At 38.9% G+C, this 21,843-nt stretch overlaps 2 protein-coding genes across 5 annotated transcripts; one reads left to right on the forward strand and one right to left on the reverse strand.

Moving 5' to 3' along the window:
• Window positions 1-7,399: 7,399 nt before the first annotated feature.
• On the forward strand, window positions 7,400-9,309 carry LOC121953098 (glucose-dependent insulinotropic receptor). Its single transcript, XM_042500043.1, has 2 exons — window positions 7,400-8,116; window positions 8,500-9,309. Exons 1-2 carry the CDS (start codon window positions 7,549-7,551, stop codon window positions 9,183-9,185), a joined length of 1,254 nt encoding a protein of 417 aa, XP_042355977.1. The 5' UTR covers window positions 7,400-7,548; the 3' UTR covers window positions 9,186-9,309.
• Window positions 9,310-13,661: 4,352 nt separating this feature from the next.
• Window positions 13,662-20,651, reverse strand: LOC121952635 (dual specificity protein kinase CLK4-like). Of its 4 annotated transcripts, none has more exons than XM_042499421.1 (13): window positions 20,478-20,651; window positions 18,775-18,848; window positions 17,946-18,009; window positions 17,441-17,597; window positions 17,118-17,184; window positions 16,865-16,978; window positions 16,594-16,760; window positions 15,915-16,009; window positions 15,666-15,795; window positions 15,462-15,544; window positions 15,253-15,332; window positions 14,111-14,201; window positions 13,662-14,029 (listed from the first exon to the last, which is right to left on the reverse strand). In XM_042499421.1, the coding sequence occupies exons 4-13, from the start codon at window positions 17,451-17,453 to the stop codon at window positions 13,877-13,879; spliced, it is 993 nt and encodes a 330-aa protein (XP_042355355.1). In that variant the 5' UTR covers window positions 17,454-17,597; window positions 17,946-18,009; window positions 18,775-18,848; window positions 20,478-20,651; the 3' UTR covers window positions 13,662-13,876. The 4 variants fall into 4 exon arrangements, with proteins under 4 accessions (XP_042355355.1, XP_042355354.1, XP_042355352.1 ...); XM_042499420.1 differs by having other exon boundaries at window positions 13,662-14,026; window positions 17,946-18,013; window positions 20,478-20,549; XM_042499418.1 differs by having other exon boundaries at window positions 17,946-18,013; window positions 20,478-20,549.
• Window positions 20,652-21,843: the final 1,192 nt, after the last annotated feature.

The following is a 21,843-nucleotide window of genomic DNA, read 5'->3' on the forward strand; positions in this document are numbered from 1 at the left end:
TCAAACACACCAGAAACACACTTCTTCTTCTTCTTCTTCTCCTTTGAGGTTTAACTGTAGCTGACTTCTGTGGTGATGCAATGCTGCCACCTGCTGGAGAGAGCGAACTACTACAGACTACAGGTGAGTCAGAGTTTCCACATCAGTCCAGACACTTTCACCAAACTCCAGCAATCTTTTCATTTCTTTCATTGCCTTGAATTAAATTGTATCATACTGGAATACATGTTGTGTTTTCAAAAACACAGGAAGAAGGCTATGAGCAAACCCCAAAATTAGCAAAACAAAAACAACACAAGCAAAAAAGAGACAAAGAAAAAAACAAGACCAGTTATACTATATTATATACTGTTCTTTTAATTTCTATTCATCTATATTAAGCCATACTTTACTATTTTTTATTTTTTTAAATATTTTTTTATAAATATAAAAAATAAAAAATAGTAAAGTATGGCTTAATATAGATGAATAGAAATTAAAAGAACAGTATATAATATAGTATAATTTAGTACATTACTAAAAATTCATAAACAACTGATATATCTACTTAGACTAACAGATGCATGGGGTAAAAATGACATAAAAGCTTTTTAAGAACAATGATTTTACTTTATTGGAGTAAATGTTAGGGTGTTAGAGTGGATCTGTCTAAATAATAATATCAGATAACCAAACACACCTGCTGCGTGTTCTTACATATTGCATTGAAACTGAATAGGAAAGTCATCAATCATGTCACTTCAAGAGACAATAGGCTGGTATTTATTCACCACTGTTCAACAGCAACATGCTTTTTTTTCTATAATTCATTTACTCAAGCAAACATCTTGACTTAGAACACCTTGTTTTATTTTACCATAACCTCCTGGGTGTTGTGGCTAATGATGGAGGGAATGTTCCACATTCTCAGTTTATACAAAAATGTTAAAAAGTAAAATTGTCACTACAGCCTAACAGAGCTATGCTCAAAAGTAGAAGTCACTTTGCATTATTACCACACATTTTTATTGCACCGTCAAAGGCCAGTTTTCATCTTTTTTTTGCTGCAGTGTGTTCCTGTTATATCTATTGGATTGCGTAACCCAAAACTCTTTTTAAACCCAAACATACCCAGAATACAAACAAAATTGATAGTGCTTCTTGCAATGCAAAGTCAATGTCTTGCCTAACATAAACTGTGGAAACATGGCAGTGCAACACTGCAGACTTCGGGCAAGAGGACCCGTTCCCTATGTCGATATGAGCGTCTCATTCTGAGGTAACAAAAGCACGATGATTCTTATTTTCAGGTGAATATTCACTTAAGAAAACATACTTGTTATATTATAGTCAATTTCTGACAAATCCTGCACACTGGATCTTTAGGTAGCGTAGAGGTTTAATTGATCAATTGGTTTTTGCCACAGGTCTCATGTCTGCAAGAAGACTGACTTTCTGTGTTTCCGAGAAATATGACATAAAATGTTACTCTTCTCAAATACGGATGCACCTTAATAGGGAGAGCATGTGTTTCTGTGTGGATCAGATCTGATCATCCTCAGTTTTTTTTAAACAGATCTCCTTTCAGATCTTTCCATAAAAATATATTAATGCATGTTGATTTGGGGTAGGTTTTCTTAAATTCTTGACCTGTGAAGACCCCTCATATGTTTTTTTTTTCAAGCTTCACTCACACCACAGGAGCTTCTGCCCACAACAATGCAGCCCCAATTAAAAACGTTATGCCGTGCTCTGTGATGGTTGTTAACAAAGGGAAGAAGGTTTACTCTTCCACACACAATACAACAATAGTGACAGCTTATCCTGCAATTTCAACCACTAACCTCTTGGTTTCAAAAAAATCTTTAAGCTTCACAGTTCTCTTGTTGCTCTTTACAGCAGAGCAGCCGAGCTCAACTTCAAAATGCATTTAAGAAACAACTGTCCTTTTCTTTCCACCTCACTCGCATCTCACACAGCAGACACCCACAATGTAAATCCATGTCAGTAAAAAAATAAACATTTTCAGATAGGCCCTATTTCTCGCCTCCTCATCTTAAATATAGTAGGAGGTTTGCAGTCATGAACACAGCAGGGCGGTTCAAGCCCAATGCATTGAAAACGTCACAGTCCAGGAGTGGAATGACACCGTTCCTCTTGATCTGTTTCTTCTTTTTAATTGGTGATGCACTACCAGATGACATGCTTGACAACAGCCAGAGTGGCCTCAGTTGCAGGACAGGTCTGGAGTTATTGGTTTAAACCCAGGAGGCGCTGTGGATCAGAGGGTGGTGCGCAGCAGTCGAATGACACGCTGGTAAAGTTGCTGCACGACTGACACCATATTCCTGAGTGAAGTTAAGAAGAATGAATGGACAGAGAAGTGGATAGAGAGAGAGAGAGAGAGAAAAGTGGGAGTAAAGAAAAGAGTTAAAGCAGCAGAGAAAGGGAAAAGGAAGACTAAGGAAAGAAAGAGACAAACATTTTGCCAAAAAGCCATGAGTGAGCCAGAAAAAGGTTAAAAGTTAAGCAGATCATCCAGAAGTTTTGAATCCACAATTCCTCCGTGAAATCGTGGACTATCACCTCCCAGAAATCCCTTATAAGTGGCCGCTCCCTGCTGTGGCTGCAATAGAAATAAACCTCCTAATCTTTTGAACATCCATCGCCATGCTTCTTGTAACATTACTGTGAAAGGAGACGTCATATAACAAAAACTGAAATCTTAAGAGGAATACTTCTCCTAGAAACTAAATAAATTATATGTAAAAATCACCTTCACAAGCTTTGTAAGGACCTTGAATAAGTTCTCTATCAAATGGAGAGAGCAAAGCACCCAGAATAGATAATAATATCAGTACAAACAGAGTTTGAGGGAGGCTGAAGACAGCAAAAACAAGGTTATAAAACATCCGAAAAACTTTATGACAAGATGTGCAACTTTATCCAAGTGTCTTGTACTTTAATCATCCATGGGTTTTAATAAAAATAGCTGTGTTCCATTTAAACTAAGTAGTCACAGTTTTCAAGTTCCCAATCAGAAATTTCGAGTGGAATGTCCCCCGAAATCAAATTTCTGATTTGGAAAGCCGAAAGAACCTTACCAAAACCAGCCTCAAAATCCAAGATGGCTGCTTTGCAGCAGTAGAAGTTGGTGTAATATACAGTTTATCAGTAATTCCATCTAATTTTTGTGTCATTAATTCAATTGTACATACAATATTGTCCAACCTCTACCTGTGAACAAGTTGCTTCTGTATTTGTATGAGCAAAGTACTACATAATAGGTTGTTAACTGGAGGTACTAATAATAGCTAGAGCTGTTTTTGTCTTGGTTTTTCGACTTGTTGTTGTGGAGTGCTGTCAACTAAGGTGTGACATTCCCACCTCTGACTTTCAAGGCAAATGTATTGCAGAATTTTGACATCCAGTGCCCACCTACAGTGCAATAGGATAATTATTTTCACTTTTGAAAACACATTTTGTTTTGTCTTATGTCTTATTGACCTACATTGAAAATAATAAATGAGCATTTCAAGGAATTAGTTGTGCATGCAATGCTTTGTTTAGCAATACTTTAGCAAAAATAGCTGTGCTTGAATTTCCCATGATAGAAAATATAAAATGCTTAGAGAAAGCTACATAGTAGTTGTCAGTTTTTATGATGTTTTATAACATGTTTTGCCTTCTTTTGTTCTGCATCTGTTGATGTTTGTTTGCACTGATGTGCTTTCTTTTTAAAACTAATCGACAGGTTAGAGAGGTGACTTTTACATACTAACTGTCTGCTGTGAGAAAGCGCTAAAAATGATGCTCATATTTAACTGTATTTATAATTAATTGGCGTGTCCAAGCCACAGAAGAAGAGCACAGATGCAAACACTGTACGTTAAAGATGACGTAGAGACTCACCGAGCTCCTAGAGAGAAGCAGTTGTTGCGGTTTGGGTGGAGGCAGAAGAGCGAGGCCACGCAGTAAACACAGCACAACAACATGGACAGCAGTCGTCTCTTTAAAGACATCTTCAGTCTGACACAAACACAAATGCAAAGCATATTGACTTTGTCTGCAGCTGACCGTGAACAGGGAATGCATGTCGATGCAAAACACAAATCTATGCCTTTTTTTAAGTTGGTGACTGGTTCGCACACACAAAGCCAACTTAACTCTTATTAAACTCTTAAGGTCTGGCACTTTACTTAAATATCTTATAACTCTTATAAACAGTGTTTCCAAATGCCTTTTGATAATATATTATTCCAAACTCAGGGTACGAAACTGCAGACTTCAGTCGCCCATCTTCATTATCTGGTTTATAGAATTATTGTTGTGTCTATTGTGTGAGAGAAAATAATCTTAAATTTTGTTACATTTACACCCATTTATGTTAAATCAGATGGTAAGCACATTAATAGTGTTACACTTGAATTAATGGGTAATATAGAGTCCTTCTCTCATTTTTCTAAAGTTTTTACAGCTATCCTCCATATGAACAGAACGAAATTTGAAAAGGAAAATTAATTACAATATAAGATTTGTTAATCCCCTGAAACCTGGCTAAAATGGTTTGATTTCTCTCAAAACACGGGTAGAAGGCAATGAGCAACTTAACAAGACATGGCCCAAATTTGAAAGACAGATTATTTATCAAAGAAATCAAAATCAGTTTGCTCAGGTTTCAAAAGGGTAAATAGCTTGTGAAAGCAAATGATCACAGCACAAGAAAACTGATGTTGATCCAAGTTTCAAGGGATTAAACCACTTTTTGTTCCTTTCTGTTTGTCACTAAACAGATACAAGTCCCATGACCTGCGATGCAGCTCAGCCTCTGCTGCAGGCCACACTGATGTGTAATAACAATGGGAAGCAGCAGTTAAACCCCCGACTCCACACATCACCCTGAAAACATCACTCACACAACAACATCATCATCATCACCTTAACAATCCCGTCAAGAAGAGCTCTTTTCTGACAGACCGATCTTCAGAATCTCCTGACTTGTGGACTACAAGAAGCACTCCAAGGTTCCTTCAAAACTGATCCCAGGCCCAGGCGGAGGATGGCGTTGGCAGAGGTGTAAACAGGATCCGGGCTCCCTGGGTGCTGCTGGACACTGGGCACAATTACTGCTGACCCACGCTTTGTTTTGAAAGGTCCTGAAAGGTCTAGCAGGGGTGAATAACATGCCTACATTGTGTGTCTGTTGGAGTTATTTTGGTTTGTTGGGAGGGAGAGGGGGGCAGAGGTATTAAAAAAATGATCTTTTTCTCTCAGGTTGCTCTGGACTCGTATTGAAACTGTTCTCTGATAGTCGGGGCTGACTGAGACTGTTGATCAAAAACAACAAATTTTGTTTTCTTTTGATTCAGAAAAGTGGTCTGCAGCTTGGCTCGTGGATGACAAAGTCAGCTCATTTACTACTCCACCTTAAAAACGTTGATATGATACATATGAAATGTGCAAATGTAACATATTGTGGTAATGCATTGTACAATGTTGACATTTTCTTCTTGCGATTGGGCTTCAAGGCAAATCAATAACCCGAAAAATTGGTCTCCAGTGACAGACTGTAGCTGCTTCGCTCTAATTTGAGATGCTGGTGTGATGCCAGGTGATGTCCTGAGTGTGTACAGTGAGAAAGCATCATTAGTCAGATCTATTTGTGTGTGAATCTTAGTGGAAAATGGTCCCACCATGCCAGATGTCTCTTCTGAGGGCCTCTGGGGCCAGAGCAGGACAGCAGCCAGCAGGGTTAGAGTTTAACTAAACCCATTCAGCTCTGGACAGCACACAGACACATTCTTAGCTGCTTCTGTTTTATTGCACTGCAAAACACTCGTCTACATTCAGGCTGCAATGTTCAGAGCACACAGCTTGCTTAAATCCACTTAATAATAAATTACTGATTCACTGAATTATAATAATATGTATTTTACTTGCCCTGTGCAGGGAAACAAACTTGATTTATTTTATTTTTTCTTTCAAATCCAAACTGTACAAATCAATAAAATGCATACAATTGTGCAAAGCTACATAACAGATTAATATAGCCTGCACATTATTTGTTTTAACATTAACTGGGTAATTGTCCCACTGTTTTCATGACATTTACAACCAAAAAGTCAATAAATAGAATAAAGGAGAAAATAATCAACAGATTAATCCACAATGAAAATATTCATTATAGTTCAAAATGAGCTCTAATATGACCAACTGCAACAGTAAATCCTGCTTTTACATTAATGCATTAGTAATAATAATATAATAATATCATATATAATAGTTTCAAAGTCAATGGTGACAATTTTCATCTTTACTTTAAGTACATTTTCCTAATTCTACTTACATACTTTGACTGCTGTAACATTTTCAATGCACAACTTTTGTTTGGAGCAGAGTATTTTCACAGTGTGGTATTTTTACACAGGTAGAGTATTTTAATACCTCTTCCACCACTTCAGATAGCCACTAACTGTGAGTTTGGCTCGAGTTTGGCATTTTGGCCATCACCATCTTGGATTTTTTGAAGCCAATAGTGACCAAATTTGGGCGAGAGGGTGGAGCTGTGGAGCAGCGAGGGGTGGACTGAAAGCCAGAGCTCACTCGAAGTGGTCACACCTATAATTGTGTGTAACTTTAAGCCTTAATAAAAACATTAACGGGTGAGACCAAACAGGGTTTTTTTTTGTACCAGGCTCTAAACATGTTTATTTCTTTTGTAAAGTTGGATTTTTTTACACAGGGTCTATCGGGATTGATTTGCCTCTGGAGCCAGCCTCAAGTGGCCACTTGAAGAACTGCAGATTTTTTAAGCCATGGAGTTTACCACTTGGTTTAGCCATTCATTCATTTTATGCTGATTTCATTTATTTCTGATTATTTTCTTTAACAAGAGTTGGTAAGTTAACCCTAACCATGCCATAGTTTAAAAAAAAAAAAAACACAAACAAACATATATTTAAAAAATTATAAATACAGCAAATTGGTAATAAAAATGAAGATCTTCCTGCTTGGCAGAGAGACAGCAGGCAGGCAGCTGGGACAAGGGTCAACCCCAGAGAGGCAACAACAGCAGCGGATGAGCAGCAGAAGGGTATGTGCTGTTGTGTGTGCATCTTTAGACTCTCTCTCTCTCTCTCTCTCTGTGTGTGTGTGTGTGTGTGTGTGTGTGTGTGTTAGGGGGAGGGACAAGCGAGACTTGCTGATATTGCCAAGAGTGTCTCTGTCTTCCTGCATTTGTTGAAAAGCTTTTAAGGACACTGATGGGAACAGAGAGATCGGCTGTTTGGATGTTTTAGCAACAGTTTGACTTTCTTAAACTTTGATATGAGTCATTATGGAAACATTACATGACACTGGATTAATGGGACAATGTTGGCTAGTGAGATTCTTCATCTTGTGGTGATTAAACCAAGTTTGTGTTTGGGGATCTGTGCATTTTTTAATGGTTTCTAATAGTATCTCAGTAAGGATTGAACACATTTTCTGGTCACAACTATGTCAGTCCATCTCGGTTGCACACATGCTTTGTGAATTTCACCTGGAAATCTTTGGATTGTTGTTATCAACATGTCATATTTGAGTGGACATGTGAGCACGGAGGAGACCCTGAGCCTGACTCCTGACAGCATGGACTCCAACGAGCCGGCAACCCCAAGCGAGATGAAGCCTCGGGTGATGGGTTTGATCCTGAGCATCGCCTCCTGCCTCATCATCTCCACCAACCTGCTGGTGGCAGCCGCTCTACTAAAGCTGCTCCTGAAGAAGAGAAGCCAGAGCTGGTGCTTCGTCCTTAACCTGGCACTAGCCGATGCCCTGGTGGGCGTGGCCATCACTGGCCTGGCCACAGAGGACTTCACCAGCAACAGCATCAGTCAGAACCAGCAGAAGTATGCCACTGCTGGTCCTCCCACAAACTCCACACCTCCTGCTCAGGGCAAGACGCGGTGTTTGATGCGGATGGCTTTCGTGACATCGCCCTGCACAGCATCCATCATGTCCATGTTCCTGATCTCACTTGATAGGTATGCAGCCATCAAGATGCCCCTCCGGTACTCCCAGCTGTCTGGAAAGGGGACAGCAGTCACATCTCTGTTGGCTCTGTGGATCAGCTCCCTGACAATGGGATTCTTGCCAGGTGAGACTTAAAAATTTACAACTGTGTCTCAGTCACCAGAATAAATCACTGGCTTTGTTACATATATGCATATATACATTTCCTATGTATCATATCAACATTTCTAAAGTGACACAGTATAGGAGTTCACTTTGTCATCAGTGGGTGGACGGGATAGTGGATAGCGTGATGCCTCCCAAGCTGCAGACCACTGTTTGAGACCAACAAATTAACAAAACTGGTTGTGATTTAGCAAGTCATAGATGTTTAAATAATACACATGTGAATTTAAAGGTGTATCAAACTGGATTTACTGACTGACTTTGAAGACTATTTTCTTGATAGTCCAAGAGTGTATGTTGCAGTAGTGTCATGTGGCCAATAACACATATCCTTTTTCTCAGTTATGGTACGGCAGCTGCAGACAGACGTGTACCGCGGCTTCTGTGCCTTTTTCTCCGTCATCCACAAGGTGGGCATGATCGTGTTATTCAGCGTGTGCTTCTTCCCCGTGCTCTCTGCATTCGTTTACATCTACCTGGACATCCTGAAAATTGCCTGCAGCCACCAGAGACAGATTTGTCAAATCAGGCAGGCTGGTTCCAGGACGGCCGACAGCCATGGCCATCATCATTACGAGCATCATCACCAGCAGCTGAGGAGCCACTACTGGAGCCACGTCAAGGCCCTGAGGACGGTGGGGGTGCTAGTTGGTTGCTTCTTGGTCCTGTGGTGCCCCTTCTTTGTGGTGTGCATCGTGCACCTTCTGTGTGAAAGCTGCAAACTCACTAACGTTTTGGAGAATTATCTGTGGCTGTTGGGACTGTCCAACTCGCTGATCAATCCCCTGGTGTACGCCTTCTGGCAGAGGGAGGTGCGGCTGCAGTTGGCAGCCATGTTTTCCTGTCTTACACGCAGGTCGTTGGCTGCTGGACCACCAGGTTTCACGGAAACATGTGACCCGCAGCCAACTGTGCCGACTCAAGCCGGTGCTTCTGCTGGAGATACCCTCAACCCTTCGCTGCTGCGGCCAATTATTGGCAATGACACAGCTCACACTATGCCACGATCTGCCACGACCAACTTGTAAAAGAGACTTCAAAAAAAGGGCAATAAAACATTGCAAGATAGTGTGTATTATCAATGTGATATTCTAGAATGGAGGTCTGTAAGCCTAAAATAAAAATGTTAAGTATTACTATTAAATTTGCAATGGTACACCTACTTTAATTCACACAACCAAGTCTCATCAATGCACCATTATGCAGGAGTACTACATGGGCCTCAGCCCGATCCAGGTCTGACTACTAAGAAAGTTTGAGGGTAGAAACTTCCTCCTCATTTTTTGACTCTTACTTATCCTACACCATGTGTTTAATAGGGTATAATGGGATGATTGTAAAATGAGAAAGTTGTAACACTTTTAACTTCACCAACAAAGTCTGATTCATTCTGCATATGCTTCGTTTAGTTCTTATTCTTTGTGTGAGGAATTAGCACCCTGTGGCAGTCACAGACAATTTAGCATGTTTATTATGTGTCTATGTAGACATATTTCATGCAAGTTGCTAGTACTTATGTTTTGACTGTTTGGTGTAAGGTTAGCTTATTCATGACTACAAGTTCTGGGTTTATTTGTAACACTTCAGCAAAATTTTTATATATGCTACTTTTCTCAAATACCAAAATATCATCATACAACAGTTTCTGTGATATTCCACAAATTGGCACACCTCGAATGATGTTACATATATAACATAAAGTTATTTGAAGTTGGGGCACCTAGTAGCTCAGGTGGAAGAGCAGGCGTCCTCATTGACTGTCAGTTCATTTCTGGCCTTGGCTCTTTGCTGCATGTTATCCCCTCTCTCTCTCCCCAAATCTTTAAATAAAAGTTACATGAAGTCACGTAAAGTCACAAAATTAACTTAAAGTTAAGGTTTAGGAAAAGAAACATGGTGACTCAAAGTATACTCAAAGGTATAGGCTATGTACAAAGTTTAGTTACAATCATCCCTAGTTTCTTCTAAAAATGCATATGCTGGCAGTAAAAACAAAACAAATATCATGGAGCACTCAAGCAAAATTCAAGTTTATTTCAGGTTTGGGTTTTTTATAGCAATATTTAGGTGTAGGGCAATGTCGGTCTGTTGTTTAACTGACATTGGGCAGGAGACAAAAAATATTTTCCATGTTTTTTCTGAATTAATAAGATTATAACAAGATAATTATCTCAGAATTCTTAAGTTTTAATGGGGAAAAAAATCTGCTCTTGGTATCCTGAATTAACAGCAATTATTTAGAAATTCCTGTTAAAGCAATTTTTTTTACGTGAAAAATGTTCTTAGAATTTTGGATAACAATCTTCTAAATCCAGAAAAGCAGAGCAGATTTTTTTCTCATGTGAATACATTGTGCTCCCATACATAACAGTGACAGCTCTACAGTATATTTTAAAGATTTACTTCCCAGTGAAACCATAGGGGTCAGAGGTCAGTGGCAGCAGGAAGCAGGAGTAGAGTTCAACGGTCCAGTTTCACAGACTTTGACGTGTTCCTGATAAGTCTGCGAGGGTTCAGGTCCGGCCGTGCAACTGTGGAATCAGTACGTGCGGGGTGCTCGCTGACTTTTTGAGCCCTTTATGCACACTTACTGCAAGTCTGAGATCCCTCAGACACTGTGAGAGGACACTGCCTAAGTCTAGCTGAGGGAAAGACCCACATGATAATTGGCTGTAAGGTTATAAAACATGGATGTAAAAGACGTAAAATTAAAATAGACATTTCTTTGCTGAGGAATCATTTATCTTCTATATGTCTGTTTTGACTTGTGTACATTTTTTTTTGTTGTTGATAAAAACGGTATTTACCAAAAATGAGAAATTTAATTTATTTTTCAGCAGTGACAGTGCTGTTGGTGTTCTCCAGGCAGCGAGAAATTTAGTGAAAATTAAAAATAGGGCTACATTTTTTTTTTGATGATTGGACAGGTTATAGGCTGTAATTTGGGAAACTTTTTTGTAAATTGAATCTGGGAACCCTGTTCAGGACTGGTTATTGGCTGGACACTGACAAGGGCCTTATATAGTATTTGAATCCCATCTTTTCTCAATAAAACACTGTGTTTTGGCGTTTTGTTATCTCTCCTTTGCAGATATTGAGGCAGATATAAAGATAACGTGCAGCAAGGGTCATTAGACAGACTGGAACCTGCATAAATTGTGTGCCTTGGCTATCGGACCTGCTTTGTTTTATACTGCTTTACTGCTTTCATGTGGTTTAGTAGCTTTAAACTGATGGTTTTCTCAGATAGCAGATGAGAGCCCGCTGTGTATCCGAGCGGTAATTTTTCATAGCTTGGTAAGTATTCAGTCATGGAAACTTCCTCGGCTGCTTGAACCTTGATAAAAAAAACATTCACTTTACGTGTCAGCAGTCTGGATCAACAGAGCAGTTATGCCGGGTGATGTCAGGGATTTCTATTTAGGGTAAGATAGTTAACATTTACTTTAGACTGCAGTGTCTACATGAAGCCTAATCAGCTGAGCTGGAAATAGCTCTAATGTACCTAAAGCTCTTTCATCATGTGTCACGTCATGCTGTTACACACACAAGCTTTTAGCAGTTCCCTGCAGAATCAGGCCATATTTTTTGTGTATATCCCTAAAAAAGGCCTGTAATTGTGAGCATATCACTGTGACTAACCACCTGTGAATACTGCGTGAACAGTTCTCATTATGCAAACCCAGCTGTAAATTTTGTAAATTTTGGCATTGTGCTTTTCTGCAAATGACAGATAAGCTACATTTGTGGATTTTATATGTTGAATTTTACTTTGAAATATGTTAATTTGTTGAAATTTTACTCTTCTGTATTTTCAGTTTTTAATTTATGTTGTGACAACATTTTGATCAAATGGTAGTAAGCTTTAGGCACAAAAACACTTGTTTAGAGCCAGGAAAATGTTGTGTTTTGGTTTAACCCTTCAAAATCTGAACAGATTGGTGTGATTTCTTTCAAAAACATGAGAAAAAAGTCAATGAGCAACTTTATAAGCAATGTCCCACAAATCATAAGAGGTTTAGAGAACTGTCTTTTTTTAAAAAAAAAAAAAAAAAAAAAGTCTGGGGAAAAAAAAAACATAAAAGATAAAGGGGAAAATTAATTTTAAATTTAATTTAAATTACAATGCAATTTTTTTTTTTTTTTTTACCTTTTTAAAGGTAATGCTAATTTTGCAGTAATGTCTTCTTTGGTTGCTAATTGCCCTTTTTTGAGGGAACCAAACCTGTTTGTTTAGGTTTCAAATGGTTAAAATATCAGCTTTTGTCATCACAAACATGGCTGGAAGTGTTGCAATGTCTTAGTAAATTATATCGTCTTTACCTTCTCTAATGTGCAGAATTGGCAGAAATGTAAGCGTGACCAGATGCTCACATACCTCTTCTGAGCATCTCTTGTCTTGCAGATCTCTCCCTGCTGCAACACAGGTGATTCAAATCATCAACTACTTATAAACTCCTGCAGCTGCTGGCTGACATGTTGATCATTTGAATCAGCTGTGCTGGAGCAGGGACAGATCTAAAACATGCAGAGCAAGTGGTACTCGAGGAGAGGTTTGGTAACGCTGGAATATAATATAATATATGTGTGTTTTCTTTAGTGTATAATCACCTGAAAATAAGAATTTGTGTGTTTTCAGTACCTTAGAATGAGCTGTTTATATCTACATAGGCAGCTGGTCCTTGTCCACCATGTTGCGCCACCATGTTTCTACAGTAGCCCAGAATGGACAACCCAAACATTGGCTCAGGCCCCTCCTCAACAAGCCGAACAGAATTAAAAAACACACCTGATTTTTAATGTGAAACAGTATTATTCTGTGTTTTTACCTGTTTTAACCCTTTGAAACCAGAGCAAATGGGTTTGATTATCTTTGAAAATGTGGGGGGAAGGCAGTAAGCGACCTGGCAAGAAAAGTGACTCACAATTGCAAGAAATTTGGTAAAGGGTGATAAACAATGATCTGAAACAAATGTAGAAAAAGGGGAATACTTAAAAAAAGTAAACTAGGGATAATGTCCAGAAAACTATGTTTATAATTATCATACTTAAATATTTAAAATCCGAAAAAAATTACAAAAGAACCACATACTTTTTTTCTTTCTGTTTTTAGCACTGTTCAGGTAATTTTCTTGTTTCTTTTTATGATTTTTACTTTCCTTTTTTTGTGTGTTTATTTTCACTTAAGCTTCCAGAAACAAGAAACTAATTACGTTTCTAATTTCTTTCTCCCCATGTTTTTTTCCATTTGTGTTGGAGAGAAAAAAAGACCTCTGTGCATAATTTCGGCTGCCAGTAAAAAACCTCCTTAACGATGAACACGGAATAAATTTTAATCGGAAGTTCATGCTTGACACATGGGAGAAGTTTTAGCTGGTTACAATCTGCAATCCTCACCACTGGGTGACACTAAATCCTACACACTGTGCATTAAACAGAAGACAAAAATGTTCAATATTTATTAACAAACTGAAGAAAAACATAAATACACTGCATTACACATGACTTTTTACAACAGCATGCTGACTGTTAGATCAGATGTTTTAAAATAATTTCAAGTAGACAGGAATGCTCTCTGAAACTGTTATGACTGTAAACCAAACTGAAAATCATTCAACTCATCAAATCAGAGCTACAAACCCAAACAGTTTAGTAATCACAATGCTTACATTACAGTCTGAGGTATGAATGTGTGTGTATGTGTGTGTGTGTCTGTGTGCTAGCTGCGCTGCTTCTGCGCCCTCATCGGGCTGAAGAACGGGTGCCACAGCGCCTCCTCCAGGGTGATCCGTCTGTAGACGTCGTACTCCAACATGCAGCCGAGCAGGTCGAACAGCTGCTTCTCTTCCTCGCTCTTCCTGAGCATGAGCTGCTGAGAAACACACCGTTAACTATGACTTCCTGCCGCACCTTATGGCTGTAGGTGATTGGCTGATCGGAGCGCTGTGAGTACCTTGAGAGGTTTACAGTGTTCCCTGATGTAATCGTCGGAGGAGCTCTGCTCGTCCCAGTTCACACGCTCATTGTGAACATAATGCTGCTTTCTACAGACGATACGGAGCACGCACGGATCACACAGGAGTTAGTTGCAGGTAAGATAGAAGAAACAGTCTGTTTCAAACATTTGAAAAATGAAGCCAACAATGAATGCCCAAAACTGCAGTTCCTCTAATGACCAGTTAAGGCTGGCTCCAAAACAGAGTCAACCCCCACAGACCCCCAAATGCCCAAATTCACAGCAGAAATTAACATGTGTACAGCCTGATACAAGAACTATTTTGGTCTTTATAACTAATTTGAACAGCCATGTCAGTTGTACGAGGGTGATTTTTTATATAATTCACCTGTTTAAGTCGTTATTGAGGCTTAAAGATATAATTAACTAAGGGCTTAGTCATTTTAAGTCTGCGAGTCGTCACCACAGTCTGTGAATCTGATCCACACATAGACTGTATAAAGATGCACGACACGCCTCCACTTACCCCCACTGTGCTTAAGTGAGGATAAAATATCAGAGATAAAGGTGTTGCAATCTTGCAATGATGATGTCGTTGAGAGCCGGAGTTGGACAGACCAATGGTGGACGGGTGTTTTGGCCTCCACATTGAATGCGAGCACACAGATTGGCTGTCACAGCTTTCAATCATGGCGGAAAAACCCCTTCTATATGATTTAATAACTCATTAAAACGAAATTAATCAGAAAAACAAACACTTGAACAAACATCAGGGTGATGAGAACCATCTTCAGTGACAGACACCAACTTTGGAAAAAATTAATTTGGCGTGACCTTTGAGTTTTTAGTTTGGCCTATGTTCCATTCACTAACATGGAGGGGCGGCTTTTATGACCTATACTGCAGTTAGACACCAGGGGGCGATCCAAATTGAAAAGTTACACTATGGGGGAGCTGTCATGATGTCCATCTTTACAGACAGTCTGTGGTTTGTGCTGAATGCTTTTGTTTTTTGGGTTTTCCCTTCTGCTTAAGTAGTTAATTGAAAACTTTTTTCTTGGACGAGAGAAAGACGTTATTTATGTTTGATTTTGGATGATCTTATAGTTTAGGCACAAAGTAAGGACGCCTCTGGTTACCTGGTCTGTTTCAGCAGGTGGGGGGGAATTGGTCCCAAGATTTTCTCCATCATAGCCAGATGTTCTTTACTGTCGTGTGTCTGAAACAACATACAGGCATGGTAGAAAAATGTACTACTGATACTATTACCAATAAAACTTTTTTTCTGAGTGTGTGTGTGTGTGTGTGTGTGTGTGTGTGTCTATGTGTCTATGTGTGTGTTTGTTACCGGAAAGAGTGTGCGTCCCAGGTAAAACTCCATCAGAACGCAGCCCAGACTCCAAACGTCACACGACTGGTTCCAGCCCAGATCTGTGTACAAACACAGTTAACACAAAAAACACAGATCATTTGACATGCAGCGTAACTGGTCAAATTTATAAATTCTGTGTGTGTGTGTAGGTGTGTGAGAGAGAGAGAGTTGTGTGTGTACCCAGTATGACCTCTGGAGCTCGGTAGTGGCGTGTTGACACCAAGGATTCATGGTGTTCGTGGTCAAATGTGGCGGTCCCAAAATCCACCACCTTCACATCCAGACTCCTCAGTGTCTTCTGCTCACATTTCTGACACACACACACAAACACACATAATACCCCCACGCACTGCTTAACATCACGTTACTACATGGCAAACCTCAGAATGGCGGCATGACATGTTTAATTTGACTTCACAAAACTTTTACCATGTTATAGTTGTACTCCAGGTCATAGTCGGAGCAGACAAACAGGATGTTTTCCGGCTTCAGGTCTGTGTGGGTCAACTTGTTACGATGCAGGACTGTGAAACACACACACATAACACAAATGCTGTGTTAAATGTGTTAAAAGACTTGTTTTTCTCACAGTTGAGGACTGCACTAGTTTAGCTGAAAAAGCAAGCCAGGGGGTCAAATTTAATTTCAGTTCATAACTGTTTTATATTTTTATTTGTGGTGTATTTAAAAAAAGATAAAATAAATTGTGTTTTTTTGATTTTTTGTGTAAAGCACTTTGTAACTTAGGTTTTGATGGGTGCTATAAAAATAAACATTGTTATTCTTATCATAATAGAGATAAACACTTGGTGGCACTCAATTCAGCTGCCATTAAACTGCCATTAAACTACAGCAGAAAAAGAAGGCCCAATGATAACATACGCCTTTGTTGATCCCCAGCGGGGAAATTCGGCTATGAGATGACAAAATTAAAAGAGTGCCAGTCAAACTTCAAACTGTAGAGAACAGGATGGAAATATGACATTTATGTTTTTAGCAAGATATAAGAAACCCCAATTTCAAGATTGTCACCATGAAAAATTGCGTGTAATGAAGAGTTAAGAGGTCAGAGCTGGTAGAAAGCGGTTAACACACACACTTGACTCACAGCAGACGGCTCTGAAGAGCTGGAAGGCCATGTGTCTGATCTGCTCCACGCTGAACGGCAGGAACTGGTTCTGTCGGAGGAACTCGTAGATGCTGAGGCCGAGCAGCTCAAACACGATGCAGATGTGACCTTCGTGCTCGAACCAGTCCAGCATCCTCACACAGGCACTGGCAGCAGAGAGTCAGGTAAACATTTGGGTTATAATAATACTCTAAGTCCACAGGTACACCAAAGACATCAACGATTTATTCTGCGGTTTTGCTGCACTCACAATCTGTTGTCATCATCGAGGCTGTTGATTTCCTCCAGCACCGCGATCTCAGACTTCGCTACTTCACGGAAACAATCAATGTTCCTCACAATCTTCACAGCCACATGCTCATCTCTAAACACACAGATGGCAAGTAGCACAAAAATTAATTCTCTGTTTTTTTCACATATTGATTAAATTTGTTTCAGAGAATCTCATAACAATCAGCACCCAACAGTTGGGACGTTAAGGTTCAATCAACAGGCGTGCTTACTTTTCTCTGTCAATGCACTCCACCACTTTTCCAAAGGCTCCAGCTCCCAGTGTAAATAACACTTCATCTGGGAAGGACAGAGATATATTTGGGCCAGTCAATGTCTTAAAAGTGCAATGCTAGTACAAAAATATTAATTAAATGTAGAAATCGTAGTGTCACCTCTTTCTGCAAAAATAATGTAACTGAGGTCACATAGTGACCATAGATAATATCTGGAGTTTCTGGCAACGTGAGCACACAGCTACCTTCATGTTGCTCTACACACCAATGCTATGACAAGGTCAGAAAAGACATTAAAGACAAAGGCTGGCATCACGTACATTTCCCTTTCATCACAAGGCCGACGTGATAGACCAGGTGGCCCTCTTCGTCGTCCTCGTTCTTCCCCTCGTGGTTCTTCTTCGATCCATCATCGTCAGCACTTACAGCGTTGTCACAGAGAAAAGCAGATTCAAGCTTGAGTGGGTTGTCGTCAGGCTGAGTTTAGTGTTGACACATGTGCCGCAAAGGGAAGATGAAGCGGTGAAGGCAGGTGTTGGTGGTCGTGTTTGGGACAAACAGGCCGACAAGACGTGCAGACAAGAGAAGGACAGTGAGCCAATCAGTTCATCACAAAATTACTTCATTCCAACAGAGAACGATATGCATCTAAATAAGCATGATGGAATGTAACAAAGTACATTTACTAAAGAACTGTACTTCACTGGAAATTCAAGGTATTTGTACTTAACTTGAGTATTTCCATTGTATGTATTAATAGTCCAGAAAGTATTTCCATTCAAACTGTGACAAAAGCTCAAAATGAGGGGAGAAGGAGAATCCTACCGAGTTACTAGCATGCTGATTGAAGCTTTCAGTCTTTCTGTCGGCGTCTGCTTTGGGATCATTACTGTCTGCCAGCAGAAAGAGAGACAGTTGATTTACTGCGGTGTGAGTACATTTGAAATCTATACTGTAAACACACTGATCAGGAACAACCAGCACCAACATCACAAGTGCATGAAAGTGCTTCAGATTTAGACTGTGAAAAACTGGGATAGTTGTCCACATCGTAGCGCGTTGTTATAACATTTGGGAAGACATTTATGTAGAATGCAAATGTATATAAAGGGGAAGGAATAAGTAAGTGTGTATTTCTCCCTATTTAGAATATGATATTTAAGTTTAAGTGGCATGAGTATTTGTTATTGAGATTGATTTATAGTCCTTTATTTGTCTTTTTGTTTTTGTCCATTACATGTTCAAAATAAAGATTAACTCATTCATGCATTCATTCATTCATTTTCATTCATTCATTCATTTTAAATAATCTCAAATGATCATGGTATACACAAATACATTTCAAATATTACTGAGACTTTTGTAATCAGTTAAGAGGTGAAGAGCAGAGCTAATGTCAATTTTTTCTTGCAGTATTTGAACAATTATATAACTGTCACTCAAAGATAAAGAACAATGAGCAGGCATCAGGCAGAAGTTAATTAATCCACAGAAACAGGGGACTATTTAAAATAAAAGCATGATTCATGTCTCTATGGAAACTAACATTAATTTGTTCTCACACATCTTCTTCCTATATATGATACACAGCCTGAGCTGCACTAGATGTCAGTATAAGTTTAATGACCAAAACACTAGTGGAAAATGATGTTACCTCCCCAAGAACCATATTCGTTGTCCTTCTTGCCCATAGTTCTGCTGTGACCCCAAATGTCCTCTGCAGGTCCGCTGATTAATGAAGACATCAGAAGAGGAAACACAAGCAGACAAGTGTCAGTGATGTGACAAGTCCAAGTTAGAGTCTATAGCAAACATAGCAACTCTGTCAGCTGATTATGTTACTGGATGCAACTTTGCTATTGTTTTGATTCTTACAGCAAGAGTATATCTGTGTTAACCAGCTCAATATCCTTTTTGTATGACACATTAAGTGTTTAATATTCTCAGCATGCTCTCCCATAGGTCAAATGTCCAATGTATGTTTCCCTGGGTCAATATGTCAAAATCACCCATCCTCAGCTTATATAGTCTCCTGATGTTATACTTACATATATGATGATGTTATATAATTTGGCGGCAATATAGTTTTCTTGACTTTTGTTTGTTTGCAATTTGAACTGTCAATCTGTCCCTCATAAATCTTTTACACTATTAGTTTATATTAAGAGACCTATAGGACCCTGGGTAACATAGGAAATACCCCTTTTACAACTAGCAGAGCAATAAATGTAACATTTAGAGGGGAGTCCATATATGACATATCATATGTCATATGTCAAATGTGAGCCTTGGCTTAACTTTTATGGGACGTGTCCACTGGGGCCAAATCTGGCCCACTACAGGGTGCTGGTGGACTGCCAACCATTTTTTTTTTTAATTCACAGTGGAAAAAAAAAGATTCACAGTTAGATTCTTTTTGTACCTTGTATGTAAATAAGGTACCAGAGTGCATAAAAAAACATAAAAATATAGCTTGTCCTAAACTGTGCAGGGCTGCAACATGTTTATTAACCCCTTGAAACCTAGACTGACATCAGTTTAGATAGAGAAAATATTATCATCAAAAAGGGGGAAAATGTACAGAAACTATATTTAGATCATTAGAATGACATATCAAAATATGTGACAGAATATACACACACACACACACACACACACATATATACGCACATATATAGATAGATAGATAGATAATTTAATTTCATGCACTTGTTTTCAGGACATGCCCTTGTTTTTTTGTCCTTTATTTTCCCTTTTTACTCATTTTCACGTCATTTTCTTGAAACTTTTTTCACAAAATATTTCTAATTTTGTAGGGTAATATCCACATTAGTTGGTCATTGTTTTCTTCCCAAGTTTCTGAGAGAAACTGAGTGGATTTGCTTAAGTTTCAAAAGGTCAACTGACCCCTGGCCTCCTGTTATTTTTCAAAAGAGGCCCCTGGGCAGGCTGAGTCTCCCCGCTCTAGAGGACACTATCGTCATTATCGAGGCATCCAAGAGCATTTCAAAAGAAAACAACATAGGGACAATCCCGACTGCCCTAGAGGCCACAAGGGGTGGAATATTTTTTACATTCGATAAAAAGACAGGGGGCTAATGTGATTCATCCTCTGGACCCCAGTCTGTACCAAATTTCACAGAAATCCAACCAATAATTATTAAGAGACTTCATTCTGGATCAAACTGTAGCAACAAACTCAACAACTAATTTTACTGCCAAGACTGGCGAAAAACACACCAAAAATTCATTTCTTGAATTTCTTAACACACAGCTTGATTGGAGTCATGCTGTTCCATACTGGTACGAGCAGAGAGCTTCTAAATATAGTTTGGTTAGGGGAGCGTTACAACTTACTCTGTTGCTGCAGCTGAAAGAAGAACTTGGTTCCTGTAAGAGTAAAAAAAAACTCTTCAGCCTCCTCTTCTGGTGGTTTTCTTGTTCTTTGCTGTTCTGCCACACTCTGTGAAATTGGAATTGTTTAATTTTAACAAAATAAATGTCACTAAAATGTCTAATTTGGCTGCAGAGAGAAACACCACTCTTCCTCTGTGCTCTGCTCTGGTATTCCAACCCTCCTTCCTCCGCAGCCCTTTATCTGCAGGCGCAAATATTTCCCTGTCTCCTTCAACCCTTGATGTCCTCTACTCTGTTTCCACAGCTATACATAGTGCGACATCCCTCCAACCTACAAACTTAGAGGTGTCTCTGTCTCTGGGGCTCATCGCTATCTTTCCCTGGCCTTTTGGAAAAGGCTTAGTTACGACCCCCCAGTGAGCAAGTCAGGCGAGAAGATAACTTGAAACCATAATGGTTCCAGAGGGGAAATTAGGTTTTTAGAGCAGCCACTGGATATGGCACAGTAAATAGAGGAAAAATAAAAGCATTATAAGCATAGTAAATACACTCATATGAAGTCTGAAAAATGTATTTTGTTGGACATTGAGTAAACAACTTATTAAATACTATTTTTTTGATTTATCGATAGAGTTGATTTTATGTTGACTTATTCATGTAATTTGCAGTCGTGGACGAGGTACTCCAGTTTGTCACTAAGTAATTTATACTACAACAGTAATGGAATAATGGAATACTTTGGAGTCTTACTGAAATATACCAAAAGTAAAAGTACATATTCATAATGTCCCATTTCAGAATAATATGGTATATTTTAAATTATTAGATTATTATCATTATTTATGCATTCATTATATAGTAACTAATGCTACCTGACTAATATTTATTTTTTAATACTGTTTGATAAATGTAGGAGTAGTAGTATAAAGTAGCATAAAATGTAAGTACTCAAGTAAAGTACAAGTACCTCAAAACAGTACTTGGGTACATGTTCTTACTGACATTCGACCATCGTGATTTTACAATTTGAATAGCAACAATTAAAATATGCAACTCTTTCCTGTAAAACTCTAAAAGTACACAGATATAAATTTTCATCTTTAAAAGTAATTACTGGTTCATTATTTTCTTAATCAGCTGGGTAGTTTTTAAGCAAACATTACTCCAAGAAGGGAATAGTGCATATTTTAGAGGACTATTTTTAGCATTTTGTGCATAGTTTTCCCGGCAGCAGGAGGATGGTGTTTGTGGGATTAGCTCAAAATAAACTAATGTGAACATAGTCATTGTGATGGAACATGTAAGACGGTGCAACAAGGGCTCACTGATGTGCTTTTCAAAGTTTCTGGACAACAATGGAGCACTG

This window comes from Plectropomus leopardus, chromosome 13, assembly GCF_008729295.1.
Source record: "Plectropomus leopardus isolate mb chromosome 13, YSFRI_Pleo_2.0, whole genome shotgun sequence".
Taxonomy (NCBI): Eukaryota; Metazoa; Chordata; class Actinopteri; order Perciformes; family Serranidae; genus Plectropomus; species Plectropomus leopardus.